The sequence below is a fragment of the Marmota monax genome, unplaced genomic scaffold (assembly GCF_021218885.2).
Source record: "Marmota monax isolate L192 unplaced genomic scaffold, Marmota_monax_Labrador192_F-V1.1 WCK01_AAM20220418_F8-fsc00160, whole genome shotgun sequence".
Classification (NCBI taxonomy): domain Eukaryota; kingdom Metazoa; phylum Chordata; class Mammalia; order Rodentia; family Sciuridae; genus Marmota; species Marmota monax.
This window is the reverse complement of record NW_026694183.1, coordinates 3622551-3647064: the sequence shown is the minus strand read 5'-3', so window position 1 is coordinate 3647064 and position 24514 is coordinate 3622551. Positions and strand designations below refer to the sequence as shown.

The following is a 24514-nucleotide window of genomic DNA, read 5'->3' as shown; positions in this document are numbered from 1 at the left end:
TGTGAAGGTACCTGTGTTTGTGTGCATATACCTTACCTCTGTGGAGAACTTATCTGACTTAAGTGATATGTTACAAAGCTGTGGATAACTCCTTTCACCACGATTTTTTGTGAGGGTTCCTGGGTTGCTTTTTCTTTCCCTGCCATTCTATCTTATGTCTGCAGTAGGTGGCCAGGAAGCTGTTTCCATTGAGTGCCTCTTTCCCTCTTCCATGAACCCCTGGAAACTCAGTTCCTGTTTTATTATATCTGATTTTGTTCATCTTGATAATATTCAAGGGTGACAGAATCCAAACTTAGAGGCAGATTTCACAACATGGTGTGCTTTCAAAACAAATGGAAGACACTGCAAAATGCAGTATTTTCTTTATTAATGGAAGCCCATCTTAATAACTGACAGTGAAGACAAAAGGGCTAAGGACGCTCCACGTATTTCCAAGGCAGTACACAGGCAGAGTTGTAACTCAGGAAGTTGGTTCAGCTTTTGTTGTTGTTGTAAAATGTGTTTCTTGGACCACTTTTAGGTTCAGGCCCTCCCTTTTACCCTGTTCATAAGGGTTTACAGCCTCCCCTCTCTCAATCTACCGACCAGAATTCAACACTTCTTAAAATGACGGAACCTATGTTAACACATTATTATCCAAAACCATAGTTGCCTCTTGGTTTTGTTCATTCTATGACTGTGTGCGTGCGTGCGTGTGTGTGTGTGTGTGTGTGAGAGAGAGAGAGAGAGAAAAAAAAACTGGGGACTGAACCCAGGACCATTCCTTCTCTAAGCTATACCAGCGACCATTTTACAAAATTTTATTTTTTAATTAATTTATTTATTTCAAGATACTTTATTTACCCTTTTTTAGAGAGAGAGAATTTTTTTTTTTTTTTTTTTTTAGTTTTTGGCGGACACAACATCTTTGTTTTTATGTGGTGCTGAGGATCGAACCCGGGCCACACACATACCAGGCGAGCGTGCTACCGCTTGAGCCACATCCCCAGCCCTCAAGATACTTTATTTTCAAAACAGGTCACAACATTAACCTTTTGACCTATCCTGACATTGTACAAGCTACCAATGCCAGCTGGGCAGCTGAGGGGACATTCTCTAGTAGCTTGTTTGAAAAGTGAATAAAAATCCATACCAAACAAATATTCAATAGTTTCTGTAGGAAGATGGGTAAGTGTGACCCCACCTTCTAATCTTACACACTACTGCATCTGGGCCAACCTACTCTTATGGAGAACTTTCAAAACTAGCAGTAATTAAGTCCAGTGGTCCCCCAGATCCCTGCAGTGAACAGCTTCAGAGTGACACCTACACTCTGATACTAGTGGAGGTGCTCACAGCCGGGTGACATTTCATGCTGCTTTCCTGAGCACAAGGCACAGGCAGAGTGCCCACGTCCTGCTCTTCCACTTCGGGTGGGAAGCCATGGTTCTGACTTTGCTGCCTGCATTGCCGTGTTGGTCATGACATCACATGATAGATGGCCTCTGGAATCCACTGAAAGTAGCAGCAGTGGCAACAGTGTATGTGCCCGTGTTTTCCAAAAGCATCCAATCACCCACATGCATTCTGGGCAGGTCATAGCTCTCGACACTCCAATCAAAGCCACCAGAGGTTGGTCCCCATATGCTGGATGAATAACACTTCTCATCTGGTTGAGGTCTCTTCTGTAACCCCGTCATTCACATGGTAACAAAGGACTGTTCACGTGACTCATCTTCAAGGTCAGAGCCTGTCTGTGCTTTTAATACAATTTTTTTTCCTTTTTTTTGTACCAGGGATTGAACCCAGGGGCACTCAACCATGGCCACATCTCCAGCCCTATTTTGTATTTTATTTAGAGACAGGGTCTCAATGCACTTTGCAGTTGCAGAAGCTGGCTTTGAACTTGCGATTCTCTTGTTTTAGCTTCCTGAACCACTGGGATTACAGGTTTGTGCCAGTGTTTAATGCAGTATTTTTGGCAGTGAGATTAACTGCAAGCATGAGAGCCGAAGCAACAGGATATCTGCCTGGCTCAGCTACTATCCTCACCCCAGAGTCTGACCAAAAGTACTTGTCCAGGTGTAGGCATCACCCACTGGGGTTGAGTTACACTCACCTGTTCTTTTGTAATCCTACCCCTTCTGCCTTTTTGGATAGAATGTTCTAAGAAACAGTGACACCCCCCCAAATAAAAGCCCACTTCCAAAAATAAAAGCCCACTTCCAAACATGCTTGCTCTCTCTCCTCAGCCTCTGGTGACCTTCTCTTGCCCCCTTTGGGGAGCCTGAGGCCAGGAGACAGGAAAGCTGTCCTGAAGCTCATATAAAAGGTATTTTGTGTCCGTGTGGTATTTTGTGTCACCCCAAATTCACACGAGTAACTTTACTTCAGCTGCCTGTGCTGGACGGGGGCGGAATGTTGCCATACAGAAAGATGTGCATCATGAGGAGGAAGGAAAAGAGACAAATGGACAGAGGGGCCATGGCAGGAAAGAACATCGAAACCTCCAAAATATGCTAAGGAAGCAAACATCATGGTTGATAATGACATTGAATCTGGAGAGATCTACAAAAAGACTGTTCAGACTGCATTATTTATAGGCAAAGATGTAGAAAAATATTGAAAGCAAAAAGAGAAAGATAACTCATTATGTATATAATTATGTATACGGGTCAAAATTAAGATTATTACTTCACAAAATGTGAATCACATGAACTACGAGCCAACTAAGATTTTTGAATGTCTAGTATTCAGGACCATTAGTAATCAGGACCACAGTATACTCATCAAATTGCCAAATCCCACAGCCTCCTGAACCTCATATGATTGGTAGAGCCAAGCCATTTAAATACTGTCAGCGTCTATAAAGATGTTGTTGGAATGGATGGGAAATCACAATTAATGACACACATACCTAGTGTCATTAACTCCTCTCTTTTATATGTTCCCCAAAGAAATGCAAGAAACTCTCCAATAATCACAGAGAGCCTTTCATGCAGGGGTGCAGGCCAAGGAAAGTTCATAGAGATAACATCTATCAATTCAGGGAGGAAGGATTTAGGGCATATTCACAGAAGGAATGCAGGGCAGCAGGAAAACGAGTAACCAGCAACTTCAAGTTTAAGCTCCAGAAAATAGAAAATCCCTCTAGAAGATAAAAATGTCAACTTGAGAAGAATTCATGCAGCATAAGCCTTCTGCAAAAGCATAAGCCCATAACAACCCAAAGATTGTACTGGTAAATTTAAATCTGCACAGGTTTTAGAAGGTGAAGGATATATGGGCAATGCGGGGATTTGGGGCCTTAGGAGAACTGACATTTCATTAGTCTTGGGAGCATGTATTTTAGGTGTTGAGAGTCACGGACTTCATTTCACAATTCATCGCGTTAGAAATGTGCTTTAACTACATTTATTGAGCTTCTATCACAGGTTGCATGGGAAACATTTCAGAGCTCAGTTCTGGAGCACTTCCCACGTCTCCACAATTCTGAAAGGCGAGACAGGTCCACACAGGCCACGCGTGCTCCACACATGGCTGCTCCCTGTGCTGTGGTGGCAGTTCACCCTGTGCCCTGCACCAGCCTGTGCTGCATGGAGCCTGGAGGAAGGTAAAACCCACTGTAGGCAGAGGAGGCACAGTGGCCTCCTGAGTCCTCAGGGTCCTGCTCAGGGTCAGCTTGGATCCAGGCTTGTGGTCATTTCCACCAGCTGTGTGGAAACTAGTCTTTAATGACTTCCTGGATGCTGAAGTTCACTTTCTGGATTCATCTTGGGAAAACCACATTCTCAGGCAGTGACTGCACTCACTCCACCTGGAAGTCCACCAGGAGATTCCCGGTGCCCCTGGGAGAGGACCCGTTGCTCCTCCTTGGCTTCAAAATGAGGCACAGTAAACAAGGTCCTTGGGGCAACAGGGGACAGGTGAGTGATGTGCCCTGGGAGGAGAGGTCCTGTCATTCTGCCCCTGAAATACAGGGCCAGGCGCAACCTTTCCAAGACTCCTCACCGTGTCAGGGAGGCCGACTGCCTGGAGCAGGGCCCTGCAGCCCTAGGCCTGGAGAGAGAGGAGGGGAGCCCGGGGCTCTTTTCCCCCTGCCCAGTCCACGCCCAGTAAGGACTGCATTTGATGTCTGGTTTCCTCCTGAATGTTCTTCCTCTCATGATATGCCCATATCTTCTTCTCTCTTAGTTCCTTCAACTCTTCTGTTCTTTTCTGCAGACATGGTTTCCCTTTCTGATCTGGCCTGTGTTTAAGTCGTTTGTACTTCTTAGCTCTACAAATCCATCCTGTCTTCAACTGAGTTTTCCTTTAACACTGAGAGCACTTGGTTTCCTCTGTTCTGGGTCCTCTCCTTCCTGATTAGAGCACAGGTGAGAGTTCCCTCCAGTCCCGCCTTTGACCTCAGGGTCTCCTGTGCCCTGGTCTCTGTGAGGCTCTGTCTCCATCTCAGTGCCTCCATTGATGCGGGGTTATTCTGGAGCAGTTTAGCTCCAGGGTCACTTCATTATTCCTTTTTCTGCTCTGTAGCTAGTTTTAGTTTCTCTTCCCAGATTCCTTTTACTTTTCATACATGTCCAGTTGGAGGCGTAGCCTAATTTTATCATGTAACAATTGGTAGGTTCATTTTATTGCATGCGGCTTAACTGTGTCATACTTCAATGGTGTTTGAATAATAGTTTTATGGTGGAATACAGACCTCAAGTGATTTTCATGCTGATTTTCTCCCAGTAGCCTTAATAATCTCTCAAATGATTCATATGATTTAGCCAACATTATTGTCTACAATTTAATCTGTGTAGGTAAAAAAAATAATGTTGCCTTCTTCCCAGTGATTATAAATTATTCCTTCTGTATTGACAATAAAGCCCTCTACTGTCATGAGGGGCAAAAGCAGAGAGAGAAGTTATCTGCATTGGTATCTGATATGACAGAAGCTTTCTATATTCAACCCCAAAATGGTATTGTTGACATTATTGATATTTTATTATAGTAACAACATCATTTTTATTCCTAGCTCATAACAACTTTAACTTTATATGTGTGGCATTTAATCCCATGATTTTCTGTGTCTATTGAGGTTGATGAGGAGATTTCTCCTTTAGTCTACTCCTGGGGGTGGTCACACAGCTGACCTTTCTAATGCTGAACCTCCTTGCACTTATGACAACTCACTTGCTCAGTTGCTGGAATCCTTTTGCACAGTGTGGGATTCCTGTCAAGCCTTTGATTTGGGATAATACCATTTCTGCAAAATGAGTTTGGTACTCATTTTTGTGCTTATATATATTTTTTGATGTATGAGAGAATTAGTATTATTTTTCAAATGTTTGTTAAAACTCAGCAGTGAAGAACTCCTGTCCCAGACCTCCCATCAATCTACAATTTAAAAATTCAGATTCCATCTTTCTCATTTGAGTTAACCCAGATTACCTATTTCTTTATGATTCATTCTTGGTAGTTGGCAGGTTTCTAAAAGTTTATTCATTTTTTGTAATTAATTTAATTGCTTAGAATACAACTGTTCATAAGAATCTCTGATCCTTTTTGGTTGTACATTTTCCCTCTGCTCATGTAAGTGGGGCTGATCCCATTCATCCACAAAGATTATGCAGCTTGTGTATGATATGTCCAGATGAGAGCCTGAGATGTCATGCCTGGCCTCCTGCCCCTGGCCAGAGGGAGCGTGGACTACATTAATATAGAAGGGAATACCGTGAATAGATCTGGATGATAAAATGAGGAAATGGCAAATGTCCCAAGCAAGGAGAGAAGTTGTGTGAAGGAAAACCTCTGGCTAGGGTGAGGAGGGAGAGAGGCCATGCCTTAGTGAAACTAGGGAAAATAAAATGATCAAAACATTTGAGGGTGAGCCTGAAATCATCATATCATGATTAAAGACAAGATGCATTTTAAAAAATGAGAGTGTGGTGCTGTGAGCCAATCATCAGCCGGCAGCTGGAAGTTTGCCGGCTGATGATTGGCTCACAGCTGTGTGGTCGCCATGGTAATCCGTGACTAGTTCACAAATTCAAACCATTCAAACTCACAAAACATAAACTGCATAGTTGGTGGAAGGCACAAAAGAACCTGTAGAGGAACAGGACTCCAACACTGTGCGAGTTCAAAGAATAATTTGAATAGTGACCCCTTAACAGGATAATGACAGTAGGATCCCTGCAGTACAGATCATGCCCAAGCGTGGATTGTGGTGAAAGTGTAGCCTGAGATGACCTGACAATGTTCTCATGGACTTGCTCAGTGTGGAGACACATGTGGAATTGACCAGAGGTCCAAGAAGGACTATGGTTCAGGTGAAGGAAGAACTATGTCACGGAGAAAGTATCCCCAAGCAAATTAAATAGTGAAATAAACTCCAAAATCCAAGAAGTATGGTTGAGATATTGACCTCATCCATTTCATTGTTAACCTAAATGAACATCTTATCGTTTCCTCTGCAATTACATTTCTGAAACTAATTCTGTTCCTATAAGAATCAGACAAAAATGCCAGACCAAAGAGTAGCTTTTATTCATGCTGCAGTCCTCAGGACGCAGGGTCCTTTGTTATCCTGGGTTATCAACCATGATGTGAGTGCTGGTTCTGCTGGACATTCCATGTTATGGAGTTTGTGTGGATCACTGGGGAATATTGAGCAGCAATTTTGGCCTCAGCCTTCTGCATTACAGTAGCCCGGCCCAAGATGTGAGCACCACAAATGTCTCACATCATTGTAGTTTGACCCATGGGTATGAAGGGAGGTTGAAAACACTGTCTCTGATGAGTTTTGACAGTTATCGACTTGGCAGAAGAGTGTGTGTGTCATGAAAATCCAAGACACAAGTGCACAGGGTAGTCTGCCTGTTATAACGATCATGCTCTTTAGAGAGTTGAGAGTACTGAAATGTAGGTTGAAGATAAAACATAGCCTGGGGCTCAGAGGAAAATGTGCCTTATAACCTGCACATTTGTCTTTCACACAGGCAGCCTGTCCCCTGATCAGAGTCCTAAATGCTTGATGTGCCTTGATTTCCACCTTCTTTGTCCACCTCCTGCTGTGATCTGTTGTTCCCAGGAATCCCTGGAATCCAGGCTCTGGAAGTGTCTCACCAGGCCCTGAAACACAGAACTGCACATTCCATCATCTTCTTCTCCTCCTGAAACCTAATACTATTGCAAATCTATGTCTTAAAAATAATTCTAAATAATTATTTTCCATTTGGGGCCTTATTTCCCTCAATAAAATCTTCTAAGCCATCATTAAGATAATGTTCCTGGGCTGCTGTAACTCAATTCTCTGCACCTGCCCAGCATTCATGAAGAGCTGGATTCTGTCCTAGGCACAGCAAGGTCATAATAAGGAGAAAATGTTCCCAAGTGACACAATGTTTGGTGTTTTTCTAGTCTCGCAGCTGTGCGTGGGAGTCGCGGGAAACTTGTTCCTCTTCCTGTTGTACATGCACACCTTCTCAGTCCAGCGTCACATGAAGCTTATGGATCCTGTTTTTTCCCACCTCACCTTGGCCAATACTTTGACAATCACGTTCACGTTGACACCACATATAGCGTCATCCTTCGGAGTAAGACAATTTTTGGACGATGTTGGTTGCAAAGTAGTCCTGTATATGTACAGAGTGACGCGGGGTGTTTCCATCTGCACCACCTGTCTCCTGAGTGCCTTTCAAGCCATCACTGTCAGTCCCAGGAACTCTAAGTGGGCGTGGCTTAAATTTAAGCTCCATACACAGATTTGTCCCTCATTCCTTTTCTTCTGGATCATCAACATGCTTATATACATCCACGCCATTAGATCCATCACAGCCATTAGAAATTCCACTCTGGTAGGTTATGGCTATGTTCATGCATACTGTCAAACGGGACCGTTTGGAAAACACAGTTCATCATCATATGTTATTGTCATACTGGTTCGAGATCTGGTATTTGTGTTCCTCATGCTCTGCACCAGCCTGTACATGGTGAGTCTCCTCCACAGACACCACAGGAGAGCCCAGCACCTCCACAGCCCCCACGTCTCCTCCCAGACATCTCCTGAACACAAAGCCACCCACACCATCCTCCTGCTTGTAGGTTGCTTTGTGGTCTTTTATTTTGCAAACAACTGTTTGACACTTTATTCCATTTACACACACAAGAAAATCCTAAGCCTAGAGGGGCTCAGTGGAGTTTTATCTTCATGCTACCCAACCGTCTGCCCATTTTTGCTGATGAAAAATAATAAAATTGTTTCCCAATTCACTTCATCCTTTTCAGTGATGGGATTGAGAGGTTCGCAAAGGGCATTTGATGGCTAATCTGATGCCCCAGGATTTAGTCTGCAACAGGGCAGAGTCCCTAATGACTTATAGGGGAAAAGCAAGGCCACATTGCCTTTCAGCACTTCAAGTGGCATCAGGTTGAGTTCAATAGTCTACAAATTAAAATGCACTCAGAATTAAAAGGCTCAATTTGAACCAATGTAAAGAGATTACACTGATAATTTTCACTTTGTTTACATGCTTTAATTTATATTTGAAAAAAAGTATATACATAATACACCTACTATTCAAACTATTTTGTATGCTTCCATTTAGTCTTTTAAAAATACATCTATGAGAAAATGCAAAATTAGGTTTAGAGTTTGTATTCTACTTCTATTAGAGTGTGCTGGCCTAAGAAACTGCTGTGAATCCCACCAATGCTGATTGATCACCTTATAAATTCTAGGCACAACTGTAGGGCTTGGACGTACTCCAGTGTCCTCAGAGCATGAGACATCATAACCCAGGGGACTACACAGGCTCTTCAGGGTGCAGGGATCATATTTGTGAAATGAGGAGAGCTCTACAAATAGAGCTGGGGAGGAGAACTGGGAGGCTTGAGAGATTGACTCACTCTGAGCCTGCAGTGAGCCGCCCTGGGGCATCTCTGACGTCTGCAGAAACCTCTCCACAGTGACGCTCACTCACATTGGGATGGAGGGCTTCCTAATGGATGCAGTCTCTCATGTCTGGGCTGACGTATATCTTCTCTCAGTCATTCTCCATGAGAGGCAGCGAGACCCTTTCATGTGCTGTCATCACGGACTTTGCAAGCTCCTTGCCCCACACCCCTTTCCTTCACTTCCACCTCCCCTACCTGAAGTCCTCCTCCTATTGCAGTCAGGGTTTCACTCAGGTTTTCTGTGGTGGTCACAAGGTGATAGTTAGGAGGATCCTTGCCTGCTTTTCCACCACTGTGGCTCAGGATCCTCCCCCAGGGCTATGCGATTCTTGGGCTTTGATCGCTCGTGAAATAGCTCCCATTTACTGTCTGTAGCTTTCTGTGGTTCAAACATGACTCCTAACACCAGAATGAGGTTTTTCCTTTGAATAAACTTATTTTTTCCACAATTTTCACAATGTCTGCTTCCTCCTTCTGCTGCGTCAGTCACAGTGCCATGTGGACGTGCAGTTCAACTACCTCCAGCTTAGCACGGTCCCTCAGTGAGTGATTCCTTCCAACAGCTCTTGGGTGTCCCCGGGCATTGTCACTCCTTGTTGGCATGTCGGAGATGCCTCCTGGAAGCTCCCCAGCCCTCTCTGCCTTCCTCCCTTCATGATCCCCTTGAGGAATGAAACCTCAAATTTCTCTTCTCCTTCATCTTCTCTACTCCATCTGGTTTAGCACACTCCAGCTGGTTATTTTTCTGTCTCTTCTAAGGAATTGCAACGCACGTCCTGAAATGTTACTGCTCTCTGAATTTTCACTGTGGACACACTCAGGTTCCCCACCTGAATCAGGAAACAGCATCAGCAGCTTCCTGAAGCCCCAGCAGGGCCCTCCCAGCCCCTGTCCCCTTAGATGTACACCACTGGGCTCTAAACAGTACCCGCTGTCACTTCGCTTAAACCCGAGATCATGGATTTCACAGAGTCCCAAGAGCTGTACCTGAGACTTCTCAGGCTATAAGAGGTTCAGCATCCCCAGTCCAAACACCTGAAATCTGAAACATTTTGACCACTCTTATGGCATCATATGATATGGGACATTGCTGAAAAAGGCTTAAGTTCACTGCATATTTTCAAGGCAGAACAGAGGCAGAGTTGTAATCTAGGGTTTAGTTTAGTGGTTTTTCTTTTCGTTTCTTTTCTTTTTGGCAAATTAATTTTCTGGACCAGTTTTAGGTTCATACAAGGACTGAATGTCACCTCCCCCCTTCCCTCTGTTCATCCAGAAGCACAGCCTCCCTCTCTCAGTATCTCAGCATAGTGAAACACTTCTTGGAACTGAAGAACATAGACTGACATATCATCATGATCCAAACCCATAGTTCATAACAGGGTTCACTCTCAATGATGTTCCTTCTCTGGTTTTGTGTTTATGTGTGTTTTTGGGGGGTATTGGTTATTGTACCCCAGAGCATTGTACCTATGGCCTAGAGCAGCAACTCTTCCAACTTTGAGGCAGAATTTTCCTAACTACTGAGGCGGGCCCTGAACTTGCAATCCCCCTGACTCAGGCTTCTGAGTAGCTGGGATTACAGGTCTCAGCACCAGCCAGCCATTCATGGCTTTTGATACATGTGATGGCACGTGTACCCACAGAGTGTCAGAGGAAGGGCAAACTCTGCCCTAAACTCCATATCTGTACCTGTTCCCCCTCTACTCCCTGTTTTTCAGTGTGCACAGGTTTATAATGGGTATTATACATTCTTCAGAGTATTCATCCTTTGATCAACACATAATGTCCTGCTATCTTGTGATCATGTGACTTAATGTCTATTTGTCTGATTCTGCCAAAGAAAATCTGCCCTCCTTAGGCTCTCACGTGCATGAAATCCTTCCCACTCCATTATATTCACCTGTGTCCTTGGTGTTTGGTGAAGCTCTCTGGGCAGCACACAGTTGAACTGTGGATTTTCCAGCTTCTGGAAACTTGGGGTTTGATTGGCAACTTTAATCCTATCAATTTTCAAATAATTCCTGGTAGGAAAGGAGTGACTACTACCCCTTTGCTCTTTCAGGGTCATTCAGCTCTTCTAGACCCTCACTATCCCTACTGCTGCCTTCTTTTCTTGTTTGGTGGATTCTTCTTCTTCTTCTTCTTCTTTTTTTTTTTTTTTTTTTTTTTGATTGTACCCTTTGATTTCCTTTTCATTTCCTATTGTGCATTTTCATGCTAGGTATTTTCTACATAGAATTAATGTTTTTTCTAGCATACTCATAGAAGGAATGCAGGGCAGCAGGAAAAAAAGTAACCAGCAACTTCAAGTTTAAGCTCCAGAAAATAGAAAATCCCTCTAGAAGATAAAAATGTCAACTTGAGAACAATTCATGCAGCATATGCCTTCTGCAAAAGCACAAGACCATAACAACCCTAAGATTGTACTGGTAAATTTAAATCTGCACAGGTTTTAGAAGGTGAAGGATATATGGGCAATGCGGGGATTTGGGGCCTTAGGAGAACTGACATTTCATTAGTCTTGGGAGCATGTATTTTAGGTGTTGAGAGTCACTGACTTTATTTCACAATTCATCACGTTAGGAATGTGCCTTAACTACATTTATTGAGCTTCTATCACAGGTTGCATGGGAAACATTTCAGAGCTCAGTTCTGGAGCACTTCCCACGTCTCCACAATTCTGAAAGGAGAGACAGGTCCACACAGGCCACGCGTGCTCCACACATGGCTGCTCCCTGTGCTGTGGTGGCAGTTCACCCTGTGCCCTGCACCAGCCTGTGCTGCATGGAGCCTGAAGGAAGGTAAAACCCATGGTGGGCGGAGGAGACACAGTGGCCTCCTGTGGAGCAGCCAGCATGATCTCAGGGTCCTGCTCAGGGTCAGCTTGGATCCAGGCTTGTGGTCATTTCCACCAGTTGTGTGGAAACTAGTCTTTAATGACTTCCTGGATGCTGAAGTTCACTTTCTGGATTCATCTTGGGAAAACCACGTTCTCAGGTAGTAACTGCACTCACTCCACCTGGCAGTCCACCAGGAGATCCCCCGTGCCCCTGGGAGAGGACCCGTTGCTCCTCCTTGGCTTCAAAATGAGGCACAGTAAACAAGGTCCTTGGGGCAACAGGGGACAGGTGAGTGATGTGCCCTGGGAGGAGAGGTCCTGTCATTCTGCCCCTGAAATACAGGGCCAGGCGCAGCCTTTCCAAGACTCCTCACCGTGTCAGGGAGGCCGACTGCCTGGAGCAGGGCCCTGCAGCCCTGGGCCTGGAGAGAGAGGAGGGGAACCTGGGGCTCTATTCCCCTTGCCCAGTCCATGCCCGGTAAGGACTGCATTTGATGTCTGGTTTCCCCCTGAATGTCCTTCCTCTCATGATATGCCCATTTTTATTTATAAATTTATTTATAAAATTTATAGCCTAAGTTTATCATGTAATAATTTGGAGGTTCATTTTATTTGATGCAACTTAACTGTGTGATTCTTGAATGGTGTTTGAATCATAGTTTTATGGTGGAATACAGACCTCAAGTGATTTTTATACTGAGCTGTTCCCAACAGACTTCATCATCTCTCAAATGATTTATATAATTTAGTACTTTGTTTTCAGAATTTTGTCCACAGAATTTGATGCATGTATGAAGAAACAAAATATTGACTTTTTCCCAGTGATTATAGATTATTCCTTCTGTATTTACAATAAAGCCCTCTACTGTCATAAGGGGCAAAAGCAGAGAGAGAAGTTATCTGCACTGGTATCTGATATGAGAGGGAAGCTTTCCACATTTAACCCCAAACAGGGTATTGTTGATATTATTGATATTTTTTCACAGAAACAAATCCTTTTTATTTTTATCTCTAAAACTTTTAACTTTATATGTGTGGCATTTAATCCCATGATTTTCTGTGTCTATTGAGGTTGATGAGGAGATTTCTCCTTGAGTCTACTCCTGGGGGTGGTCACACAGCTGACCTTTCTAATGCTGAGCCTCCTTGCACTTATGGGCAACTCACTTGCTCATTTGCTGGAATCCTTTTGCACAGTGTGGGATTCCTGTCAGCCATGATTTTGTGCAGATTGCTTTTCATCTGGAAGTGGAAGGACACACTCTTGTCATCAATGTTTCAACTACATTTCCTTCTGTTGTGAAGGCTATGCGGCCCTCACAGTGTGATTAAGAGAATCCACTTTCCTGCCCTTAGGAAGTGTTTGCAGATGTTTCTGCATCTGGTGGTTGGCATCCTTCCCTGTTGAAGCATTCCTTGGGAATCCTTAGGAAGCCCTTTTTCCCAATATTCGATGTCATGCTGGGGAGCACTGCACTGTGCTGCCTGCGGGTCTGAAATCTATGGTAAGTCGAGTCTCCTAGGGTTTTCTCAAGTCTCATACCTCTGAATTCACTGACATAGTCCATCCCAACATCACCTTTTCACACACGTCTGCGGTTTCTCAGTGTCTCTTTCTCACACTGTGCACCTGACACTGTGGCGCCTTCACATGGGGCAGTGGGACAGTCTCACAGGAGGGGATAAATGCAGCAGTCTGTCCAAGGAACTGTGTTTGCCTTTGCTTTTCCTTTCTATTGAGGTTGTTTGATATTTTTCTGCTGCCTTCACAGAAATTCTCTCTCCCTCCTTTTCTAGGGCTCCTTCTGCTCTTCCTGTTCTAATGCCATCATTCTTCCATGGGCTCTCATCCAGTCTTCGTTTACTTCCGAAAGGCACATCCACAGTGCTTTGCATAATAGTTTGAGTCACCAGGTGGTAAGTAAAAGGTGCTTTGTGTTTTGAACATACTGAAGATCAGGGTTTTCCTGTTTCTCTTTTGTGACTCCAGATGAATTGCCATGTCACATGAGCCCTTGCACTTGTGGCCCTCACTTCAGGGCTGGCTGCTGGGTGCATTTCCCCCCTGCTTCTCAAGTGCCTGGGGAGAAAGCTGGGATCTCACAGTGACTGTGGGGGTGGTGCTTTTATAGCAGTTAGGTGGAATGTGAATTGACCTGTGGGTCTGTTGTGTCCTGACCTGGTGTGTTCCGCCCACTGTGGTCCACTAAGGATGTGTGTGTTTACACCATAAATATTGACGCCTTGTGTATTTGAGGACAGCCATTTAAGGGGTGCATTTCAATGCAGTGGGCTTTTTATACCCAGGGGTTCTGTCCCCTAAAGCACATTTCCCAACATATGGAGGGCGACACCTTTAGGTAAGTCCGAGTGCAGTTTGTGATCATCATTGTTCCTTGGAAGTCCCCATATGTCCTTCACTGGGTGGGTGTTACTCAGCTCGTGTGCTGGTGCTGCAGGCCAGTTCATCTGCTCTGACTGGGACCCTCCGGGATCTGCTGAGGAGCTCGTGCCCAAGACTTGTCCATGCTGTTGCTTTTGACCCATGTGCTTTTGTATGTACAGTGTGACTCTATTAGTACACACGTGGGATGTGGTATTTTACAGTCTTGCAATCTGCCTTCAGTTTAATCTGTTTTATTCATTTTAATTTTACAGATTTATTTTAACTTTATTGAGGTCTAATTAAAATATTTCCAATAAATACTTAGGTAAAGAATTATTCATCTGCTGTGTGCTCTGAAATGACCCCCAAAATCAACATGGTTGACCAATCAGTATGTGTTTTTGTGAGTTGAGAGTATTTTAGATCACTTTTCAGCCAACCATAAGTACACCAGACCTTAATACCATCTTCTCATCAAACATTACCTTGGATACACTGAACATTTTCCTCAAGTGCATGAAAGTTTGTACCTGTCAATAACATGTCCATAGTTTCCTGCTTCAAGCTCCTGGCATCCACCTCTCACTCTTTCCCTTTCTCTAAGTGCAACATTTTCAGGGGTCTCATACAGGTGAGATCATAGAATATTTCCTTTTTTGTCTGGTCTTAGTAATACAGTATGTTCCAGGTTCATCCATCTTGTTATAATTGAGAGCATTTCTTCCTGCTCGTGAAGGAATACTATTTCATTGAGTGTATGTGTGTGTGTGTGTGTGTGTGTCGTGTATCCATCCATACAACACAATCATTGCATCCTCGTGTTCATTGGTGGACACGCAGGTTGTATCTATATCTTGGTTTTATGAACATGGTGCAGTGAACACAGGAGGCAGACACCTTTGAGAGACTGATGTCAATTCCTCTGTGTGTGTTGAGGCAGGATTGCCAGGGCACATGGTTGATGGAGTTGCAAAGTTTTGAGCCAACTCCACCCAATTTCCATCAAGGTTGTTCCACTGAACTCCCACCAGCAGTGTCCAGGAGTCTGCTTTAATTCCTGTCTCCACTGCTGCTTGTTCCTCTTGCTTTATCATAATGGCCATTTGATGAAGTTACATCTCATGGTGATTTTGACTTTCGTTTCTCTCATGGTCTGTGAGGTAGAGCACCACTTCATTTGCCTTTGGCCATCGAAAGAACTCGTTTAGAATAACTGTCTATTCATGACACGTGTTTTCTTTAGTTCTTGAGTTGCATGATGGATGTGCCCCCAGCATCTGATACAGTATTTGTGAAACCTTCTCTGATTCTGCTTCCTTTTCAATTTATTCTTTTCTTGTCATTCAGTAACTCTTTAGTTTGAAATTGTCCTACTTGTTTATTTTTCTGTCATCCATAATTTTGTGGTATATCCAAAAAAAAAAATAAGTCAAAGAGTTTTTTGTTAAGATTTTATCCAAGAAATTATATGGAGACAATCTTACCTGTACATCCTTAATTCTATTTGAAGGGATGTCTTTGTATGGTGATAGGAAAAGGCCCAACATCCTTTTTTGCATATGAAGATCCAGAGTTCCCTTCATGGGCAATTGCAGAGCCATCGTTTCATCATTGCGAATTTTCGATGCCCTGTCAAAGGTTAGGTCACTGTATGTGTTTGGGTTAACTTCAGGATCCTCATTCTCTTTCAGTGATTAATGATATTATTTTTATGCCACTAATGTGCCAATTAGATTACTATAGCCCTTTGATAATATTTGAAATCACCAAGTGTGATGACCCCAACCATTTTTGCAGCTCAACAGTATTTTGATATATATTCCATGTGACTTTGAGGACTGGTTTTTCCAACTCTGTGAAAACTGCTGTTAGAATTTTCATTGGAATTTCACTGAATCCATGGTTCAATTTCAGTAGTATGTGCATCATTACAATATTAATCATTTCTTTTTCCTGCTATTTGCTGTGGCTAGGACTTCCAGTCCAAAGCTGAACAGAAGAGAGAAGTATGTGCTCGTTAGAGGAAAAGGCTTTGGCCTGTCATATTGAGTATGATGTTGGGGGGGCTTGTCACTCATGGTCTTCACTATGTCTGGGTACATTCCTTCCATGCCTAATTGCTTGAAAGTTTTTATCATGATTGATGCTATTTCCCATCAATTGCGGATGCTGTTTCTGCATTCATGGAGAGGATCACTGGTCTTCACCTTTCATTCTGCTCATGTGAGCATCCCACTTACTCATTTGTGTGTGCTGACCCATCCTTCATCCCAGGTGTAAATCCCAGTCCATCAGGGTGAATGATCTTTTTACTGTGCTGTTAGATTCTGCTTGCTATGAATTTTCAGGTTGCTGGCAACAATGTCCTTCAGAGATATTGGGCAGGAATTTTCTTTCCCCATAGTGTCCTTGTCAAGCTTTTGATTCAGGATACAGTATTTCTGCGAAATGAGTTTGGAACAATTCTTTGTGCTTTATTATTATTTTTGAATGTATGAGAGAATTAGTATTATTTTTTAAATGTTTGATAAAACTCAGATTGAAGCACTCCTGTCCCAGATTTATCATCAATCTAGAATTTTAAAATACAGATTCCATCTTACTCATTTGAATTAACCCAGATTTTCTGTTTCTTCATGACTCATAAGAATCAAACATCATATCGTTTTCTCTGCAATTACCATTGTGAAACTAATTCTGTTCCCATAAGAAGCAGACACAAACGTCAGAACAAAGGTAGCACGGCATGTTTCTAAAAAAGGTAGTTGGCAAGTTTCTAAAAATTTATTCAATTTTTATAAATCATTACATTGCTTAGACTACAGTTGATCATGAGAGTCTCTCTGATTCTTTGTATTGTTCACTTTCCCTCTACTCAGTAAGTGGGGCTTATCCCATTCATCCACCCAGACTATGCAGCTTGTGTATGAGATGTCCGGATGAGAGCCTGGAATGTCATCCCTGGCCTCCTGCCCCTGGCCGGAGGGAGTGTGGACTACATCAATATAGAAGGGAATATTGTGAATAGATCTGGATGATAAAATGAGGAAATGGCAAATGTCCCAAGCAAGGAGAGAAGAAAGATTTCTGGCTAGGGTGAGGAGGGAGAGAGGCCATGCCTTAGTGGAACTAGGGAAAATAAAATGATCAAAACATTTGAGGTTGAGCCTGAAATCATCATAACGTGATTAAAGACAAGATGCATTTTAAATAATGAGAGTGTGGTCGCCATGGTAATCTGTGACTAGTTCACAAATTCAAATCATTCAAACTCACAAAACATAAACTGCATAGTAGGTGGAAGGCACAAATGAGCATGTTGCAGTCCTGTTCCTCCACAGGGGGGAGCTCAGAAAATAATTTGAGTGCTGCTCCCTTAACAGGATAAGTGTGGGATCATTGAAGTACAGATCATGCCCAAGCAGGGATGGTGGTGAAAGTGCAGCCTGAGATGACCTGTGAATGTTCTCATGCACTTGCTCAGTGTGGAGACACATGTGGAATTGACCAGAGGTCCAGGAAGGAATGCAGGACTATGGTTCAGGTGAAGGAACAACTGGGTCAGTGGGAGAAAGTATCCCCAAGCAAATGAAATAGTGAAATAAACTCGAAAATCCAAGAAGTGCAGTTGAGATGTAATCCTCGTTAATTTCATTGTCAACCTATTCAAACATCATATTATTTCTTCTGCAACTACCATTGTAAAAGTAATTCTGTTCCCATAAGAAGCAGACACAAACATCAGACCAAAGGGTAGCATTTATCCGTGTTGTAGTCCTCAGGATATAGGGACCCTTTGTTATCCTGGGTTATCAACCATGATGAGAGCCAGTTCTGCTGGATATTCCATGTTATGGGATTTGTGTGGAGCACTGTGGGATGCTGAGCAGCAATCCTGGCCTCAACCTTCTGCATGTCAGTAGCCCTGCACAAGGTGTGAGAACCACAGATGTCTCAGATCATCACAGTTTGACCCATGGATAGGGAGGGAGATAAAAAGTCCCCAGGTGGGAAACGCTGTGTCCCATGAGTGTTTAACCATCATTTATTTGGCTGAAGTGTATGTGTCATGAAAATCCAAGACATCAGCACACAGGTAGTCTGTGTCCTAGAGGGATTATGCTCTGCAGAGCGAGACCACAGCAACACAGGCTGAAGATGAAACAGCCTGGGCTCTAAAGAAAATGTCCCTTATAACCTGTACATTTGTCTTTCACACAAGCCCCAGGTCCCCTGCTCAGTGTCCTAGAATTCAGTGATGTGGCTTGAATTTCACCTTCTTTGTCACCTACCTCTGTGATCTGTTGTTCCCAGGAATCCCTGGAATCCAGGCTCTGGAAGGGTCTCACCAGGCCCTGAAACACAGAGAAGTAGATACTTCATCATCTTATTCTCCTACTGAACAGTGACTATTAATGCAAATTTGTGTTAAAAATAATTCCGAGTAATTATTTATTTTTCATTGTGGGCCTAGTTTCCCTCATTAAAACTTCGCAGCCATCATTAGGATAATGTTCCTGGGCTGGGGGTGTAGCTCAATGTACTGCACCTGCCCAGCATTCATGAAGACCTGGATTCCTTCCTGAGCACAGCAAGGTCATAATAACGAGATGATGTTCCCAAGTGACACCATGTTCGGTGTTTTCCTCATCTCTCAGCTGTGCACTGGTGTCCCAGGCAACTTGTTCCTCTTCCTGTTGTACATGCACACCTTCTCAGTCCAGCATCATGTGAAGAGGCTAATATATCCCGTTTTTTCCCACCTCACCTTGGCCAATACTTTGACAATCACGTTCACATTGACACCACATATAGCATCATCCTTCGGAGTAAGACAATTTCTGGACGATGTTGGTTGCAAAGCAGTCCTGTATATGTACAGAGTGACGCAGGGTGTTTCCATCTGCACCACCTGTCTCCTGAGTGCCTTTCAAGCCATCACTGTCAGTCCCAGGAACTCTAAGTGGGCGTGGCTTAAATTTAAGCTCCCTACATGGACTTGTCCATTCTTTCTTTTCTTCTGGGTCATCAACATGCTCATCTACATCCACACCATAGAAACCATAACAGCCACTAGAAATTTGACTCTGGTTGGTCGTGGCTATGTTCATCCATACTGCCAAACCAGGCAGTTTGGAAACCAAAACGCAGGGAGATTTCTAAGTGTCATCTTGATTCATGACCTGGTGTTTGTGTCCCTCATGATTGGCACCAGCCTGTACATGGTGAATCTCCTCTACAGACACCACAGGAGAGCCCAGCACCTCCACAGCTCCTGCATCTCCTCCCACACATCTCCTGAACACAAAGCCACCCGCACCATCCTCCTGCTTGTAAGTTGCTTCGTGGCCTTTTACTTCTCAAACAACTATTTGACTCTTTATTCCTTTTATGCACACAAGAAAATCCCAAGGCTGGCAGGGCTGAGTGGAGCTTTATCTTCATGCTACCCAACCATCTGCCCATTTTTGCTGATGAAAAATAATAAAATTGTTTCCCAATTTACTTCATCCTTTTCACAATAAGAATTACAGGTTTCCAAAGAGCATTTGATGGCTGAAATGACCCACCATGCTTATAAAGAAGAGAGTCCCTCATGATTCCTCTGGGAAAAGGTTTTTTCTTGTTAACTTGACCACTTCAAATGGCACTAGTCTGAATTCATATACTATACAAATCTATTGTGCTCTCACAATTAGGAGACTTAGTTTGAGTAAGTGTATGTGTGTATCACTGCAACAATTTTCATATTGATTACATCCTTAAATTATTATTCTTTTTAAAGTGAGTGCATTTTCTATATGACATTAAAATGATTTATCTGTTTGCTTTGGCTTTTTTAAACACAGCTACAGAAAATATAAAATTACATTTGTGGATTTCATACTTCTATTAAAATGTGCTGGCCTAAGAAACTGCTTCTATGTATCTGTGTTAGGGAGCTATTTTGCTACTTTGACTAAAGGACTGGACCAGAACCACTTTCAAGGAGGACAGGATTATCTGAGGGCTCATTGTTTCAGAGGTCTTAGTCTATAGGCTGGCTCCAATCCTCAGGCACATTAGAGACAACATCATGGTGGGAGACTGTGGCAGAGGGAAGCAGCTTCCATCCTGGTGATCAGGAAGCAGAGAGAGCGCTTTCCACTTGCCAGATACAAATATACATACCCCAACACTGTGCCCCTAATTCTCACCTCCTGCAGGCACACCCCACCACGTCACTTAATTCACTGATTGGGTTAAACTCTTATAACCTAGTCATTTTGAAGCCAGATTTAAAGATGGGTAGTTAGTGTAGTTAGGTAAATCGGGTCTAATATCGAGTAGGATAAAGAAAATGGAGACCATTATCGAGAATGGAGTCCAGGAAACCAGAACAACACCTGGGGAAATTGAAATGTGAATGTCCTCAAGGCCTGGAACCCATCCTAAGGAACTAATGAAACAGCTCCCAGCAAACAGGGAGGTGCTAATCAGACCACCCCAGGCCCTTCCTGCCCAGATTACTCCCTCCAGCCCCATCAGTCCCCCTGTCTCCCACTTTTTGGCCTTCCCACCTGCTTTCTATCACTGCAGGATAGAAGGAAACAAAGGACAGGAACGTGGGAGACTAAAAGAAGACCTTAGTCATAAAAAAGGGACGACCTCCCCTTTCCACCTTTCAGGCCCCCTTCTTCCTCTGGGAGGAAGTCTTTTCTGCTGTCCTTAATAAAGCCTCCACTTTCCACTCTACACTTGCCTCAACGTGCTTCTCTGGTGTTATGCTTCAGCATTTGGGGAAGCAAGGACTCGTCATCGGTAAACAGCAGTAAAAATTTCTCCTCTGAACCTTCTTGCATTGTCTCACACATGAGCTTTTGGGGGACACCTCACATCCAAACCATAAGATTCTGCGCCTGGCCCCCAAAAGCTCATACTCATCTGACCATGCAAAATACATATAGTCCTTTCCCAAGAGTCCCCATAGTCTCAACAGTTCCAAGATTGCTCACAGTTCAAGTGCCTTGAGGCTCTGTAAGGGTAAAAGATATTGAAGTTAAAATGTAAAAGACCGGGCATTGTAAAGTTTCTAAGCTGCAAGGCCTGAGTTAAAATGTAAAGGACCAGATATTGTTAAGTTCCTAGGCTACAGCAAAACCTGAAATTCCTGTAGATGTTAAGACAATACTTGGAACCGCCCAGTAAACATTTCCCCTGATCGCCTGGTTGTTTGATAACCTAGGACTCTGTGTGACCTTGCACGTAGACATCGCAGGGCCTGAACCAATCAGTTTGAATGTACCTCCCTCCTTAGAACTGACCTATCACTCCCGCCCAACCTGTTCCCGCCAAAGAATGAACTAATCATGTTTAGGAGTTGTTGTTTGACTTTCCCGCGGTGTATGATGATTTGTTAAAGGAGACTGTGATGTATGTAAAGTCACCGCCCTCCCCAAAAAGTGTACTTAAGCAGTGCTCAGCCCCTGCTTGGGGCTCTGGGCTGCTCTCCCTTCTTGAGTGAGCACGGAGCCCCAGCGCGCTGGAATGGTTCCCCAGTAAATCCCCTTCTGCAATTGCATGAGTCAGTCTCTTGGTAGTCTCTTCCTCCGACACTTCGCCGGACCCTTACAGCTCAAAGTAATGTCACATTGTGAGCGCCTGTAAAAATAAAAGCGATTTACAAGTATCCAGTATATAAAGGTATAGAGTGAACATTTCTATTTACAAAACTAGGGGCATAGAGAAGGGATGGTACCAGAGCTAGATCGAATTCCAGTTGGGCAAACAAGTCCTGTTCTCCTGTCCAGCCCTTGGGGCACAGGGCATCATGTTGTTCTCTCCAGGCCTTTCTGTGGGCTCTTCTCTGCTTGATTCCTGCAGCTTTCCTAAGATGATGTCTCACATTACTGGCATTTCTTAATCTCAGGTGTCCACTGCAGCTTTGGCTTCCTCCTCATATCTCCACACTTGACTTCTGGGGGCCCTGCAGGGACTCAGGCCCTGCTATGCTTTTCCTGGCCTTCAAGGCCTTCCTTAGAAATCTTAGTGGAAGCCTCCATGACACCCTAACTCCAGCATCCTGCATTCCTGAAGAAGTAGCACCACGTGGTTGATGCCAAGGTCTACTGCCATCTCTCCATTTGGAGCAGTAGCCAAGCCTCCAGGGACCCTGGCTGTAGTAGCCTCTGAGTGCCTGGGTAGCTGAGCATGTTGAAAAACTTCCTAGGCCCCCTTGTGCAAAAAGGATGCCCCAAAGGTCTTTTCTCAAGAGAATTTTTACTTTTATTTTCTTGAGTCTGAGATGGGTGTAGTCCTGCCAATTCCAGAGATGCCTTCAGGCCATCTTTCATGTTGTCTCTGGGCAAAGTCTTTAGCATTTCTTTAGTGGCCTTAATGTCTTTAAAAACTGCAATTTCCTTAGCCTCCTTTTATTCTGGCCTTTCAAGTCCAGGTTGTTCAAATCTTTCTGCTCTGCTTTCTGCTCCTGAATATCACAATGAACTTGGCTAAAAGCCACCAGCAATATCCATGCCACCACCTGAATGCTATGCTGCCTAGAAATTACTTCTGCCCAGTTAAGAAGTCCATCACTTTTAAAAATCAGCCTCACAGAAGGCCTCAGGACACGGACAAAATGCAGACACCTTCTTAGCCAGAAGAGAACCCCAATGGCCTCTAGTCCAATTACCCATAGGTTCCTCCTTTTCCTCTAAACTCTCTTGATCCCTCTCTTCACTGTCCATGATGCTATTGGCATTCTGGTCTTTTGAACTCCCATCAGAATGCTGCACTGATGACAGTCTAAAGCATTTCCAGCTTGCATTGCTAAGCATCTCAAAATTCCTCCCACCAATTCCAAAATGCTCCAAAAATTTAGGAACCACATTATCAGGTTAGTCCAGCAACAACCGCACTTCTTGGTACCAACTTCTGTATAAGTCAGGGTTCTCTAGGGGAACAGAATCAACAGGAAGTATAATTACAAAAAGGGGATTTATTAGATTGGCTTACATGACTGTCAGGTCAGTGGCGGTGACCTAGGAAAAAACCACCAAGCAGGAACAAAACACAAACAGGGCTCGTGGGCACAGGAAAGAAACATCAATCAGAAGCCCAAGGAAATGCCTGTCAATCAGCGGGATCTCCTGACTTACACCTGTCAATCAGCAGGACACCCTGGCCAATCCTATAGTTTCCCAGTTCCCCTGACCAACTCCAGCGGGATAAGGGACCCTAAAAATCCCTCTTCCTGTTCCAAGCCCTTCCCTTCCTTCCATGAGCTCCATAAAATTCCAAGCCGGTCGAGGTCCCATGTGGTTTCTCTCCAGACCTTTCTCCTGTCCACTCTGTAAGTCTGATGGAGTTCCCCCCAGGAGAGAGTCTCAAATAAAGCCTCCTTTGGCGGTATTTTTATTTTCTTAGAATTTTTTTTATTATTACTTGCTCAAAACATTACAAAACTCTTGATATATCATATTTCATACATTTGATTCAAGCGGATTATGAACTCCCATTTTTACCCCATATACATATTGCAGAATCACATCGGTTACACATCCACTTTTTTACATACTGCCATACTAGTGTATGTTGTATTCTGCTGCCTTTCCTATCCGCTACTATCCCCCCTCCCCTCCCCTCCCCTCCCCTCCCCTCCCATCTTCTCTCTCTACCCCATCTACTGTAATTCATTTCTCCCCCTTGTTTTTTTCCCTTTCCCCTCACTTCCTCTTATATGTAATTTTGTATAACAATGAGGGTCTCCTTCCTTTACCATGCAATTTCCCTTTTCTCTCCCATTCCCTCCCCCATCTCATCCCTGTTTAATGGTGATCTTCTATGTCTCTCAACAAACTTTCAACTTCTTTTTCTTTTTTTTTAAGAGAGAGAGAAAAGAGAGAGAGAATTTTTTAATATTTATTTTTAGTTTTTGGTGGACACAACATCTTTATTTTATTTTTATATGGTGCTGAGGATCCAACCCAGTGCCCTGTTCCAGCCAGGCGAGCGAGCTACCGCTTGAGGCACATCCCCAGCCCCTCAACTATTTTTTCTCATATCTTTTCTCATCCCACATTTATTTCTCTTTCCTTCTGTTACTCTGAATAAATGTGATACTTTTGGTTTTGTCCTACAGGGGTGAACTTTCTTCATTTTCCTTCAAGCCCTTTTCCTCTGTCTTGTTCCTACTGGTTTCTACTTACTGATCTATCTGACACTATACCCACTTTCCCAATTGTCATCATTTCTTTCACTTAGGACATTCATGGAGTTTCAATTTTGGTTGCTGTGTTTATGAACTCTATAACTTCCATTCGGTTATCATTATACCTTCTATTCCTTGGCTTTATATTCTCTTTTCAAACATCACCAAGTTCTGG

The 24514-nt window shown here is 43.6% G+C and overlaps 2 protein-coding genes and 1 long non-coding RNA gene across 3 annotated transcripts in view; 2 read left to right on the top strand and 1 right to left on the bottom strand.

Moving 5' to 3' along the window:
• Window positions 1-7279: 7279 nt before the first annotated feature.
• On the top strand, window positions 7280-8297 carry LOC124107816 (vomeronasal type-1 receptor 4-like). The gene has a single exon (XM_046466010.2). The coding sequence runs from the start codon at window positions 7353-7355 to the stop codon at window positions 8295-8297; it is 945 nt and encodes a 314-aa protein (XP_046321966.1). The 5' UTR covers window positions 7280-7352.
• A 9481-nt stretch (window positions 8298-17778) lies between these two features.
• Window positions 17779-24514, bottom strand: part of LOC124107757 (uncharacterized) — a 34219-nt gene continuing 27483 nt past the window's right edge. The window contains exons 4-5 of the long non-coding RNA XR_009228797.1: window positions 18443-18505; window positions 17779-18075 (exon numbers count right to left, since the gene is read on the bottom strand). This is a non-coding gene — a long non-coding RNA (uncharacterized LOC124107757). The remainder of the gene's footprint in view (window positions 18076-18442; window positions 18506-24514) is intronic.
• LOC124107815 (vomeronasal type-1 receptor 4-like) lies at window positions 18761-19845 on the top strand. Its single transcript, XM_046466009.2, has one exon. The coding sequence runs from the start codon at window positions 18761-18763 to the stop codon at window positions 19673-19675; it is 915 nt and encodes a 304-aa protein (XP_046321965.1). The 3' UTR covers window positions 19676-19845.

Excerpts from the sequence above, each read along its gene's own strand:
- LOC124107816 (XM_046466010.2), top strand. The coding sequence starts at position 7,353 with ATGTTCCCAAGTGACACAATGTTTGGTGTTTTTCTAGTCTCGCAGCTG.
- LOC124107815 (XM_046466009.2), top strand. The coding sequence starts at position 18,761 with ATGATGTTCCCAAGTGACACCATGTTCGGTGTTTTCCTCATCTCTCAG.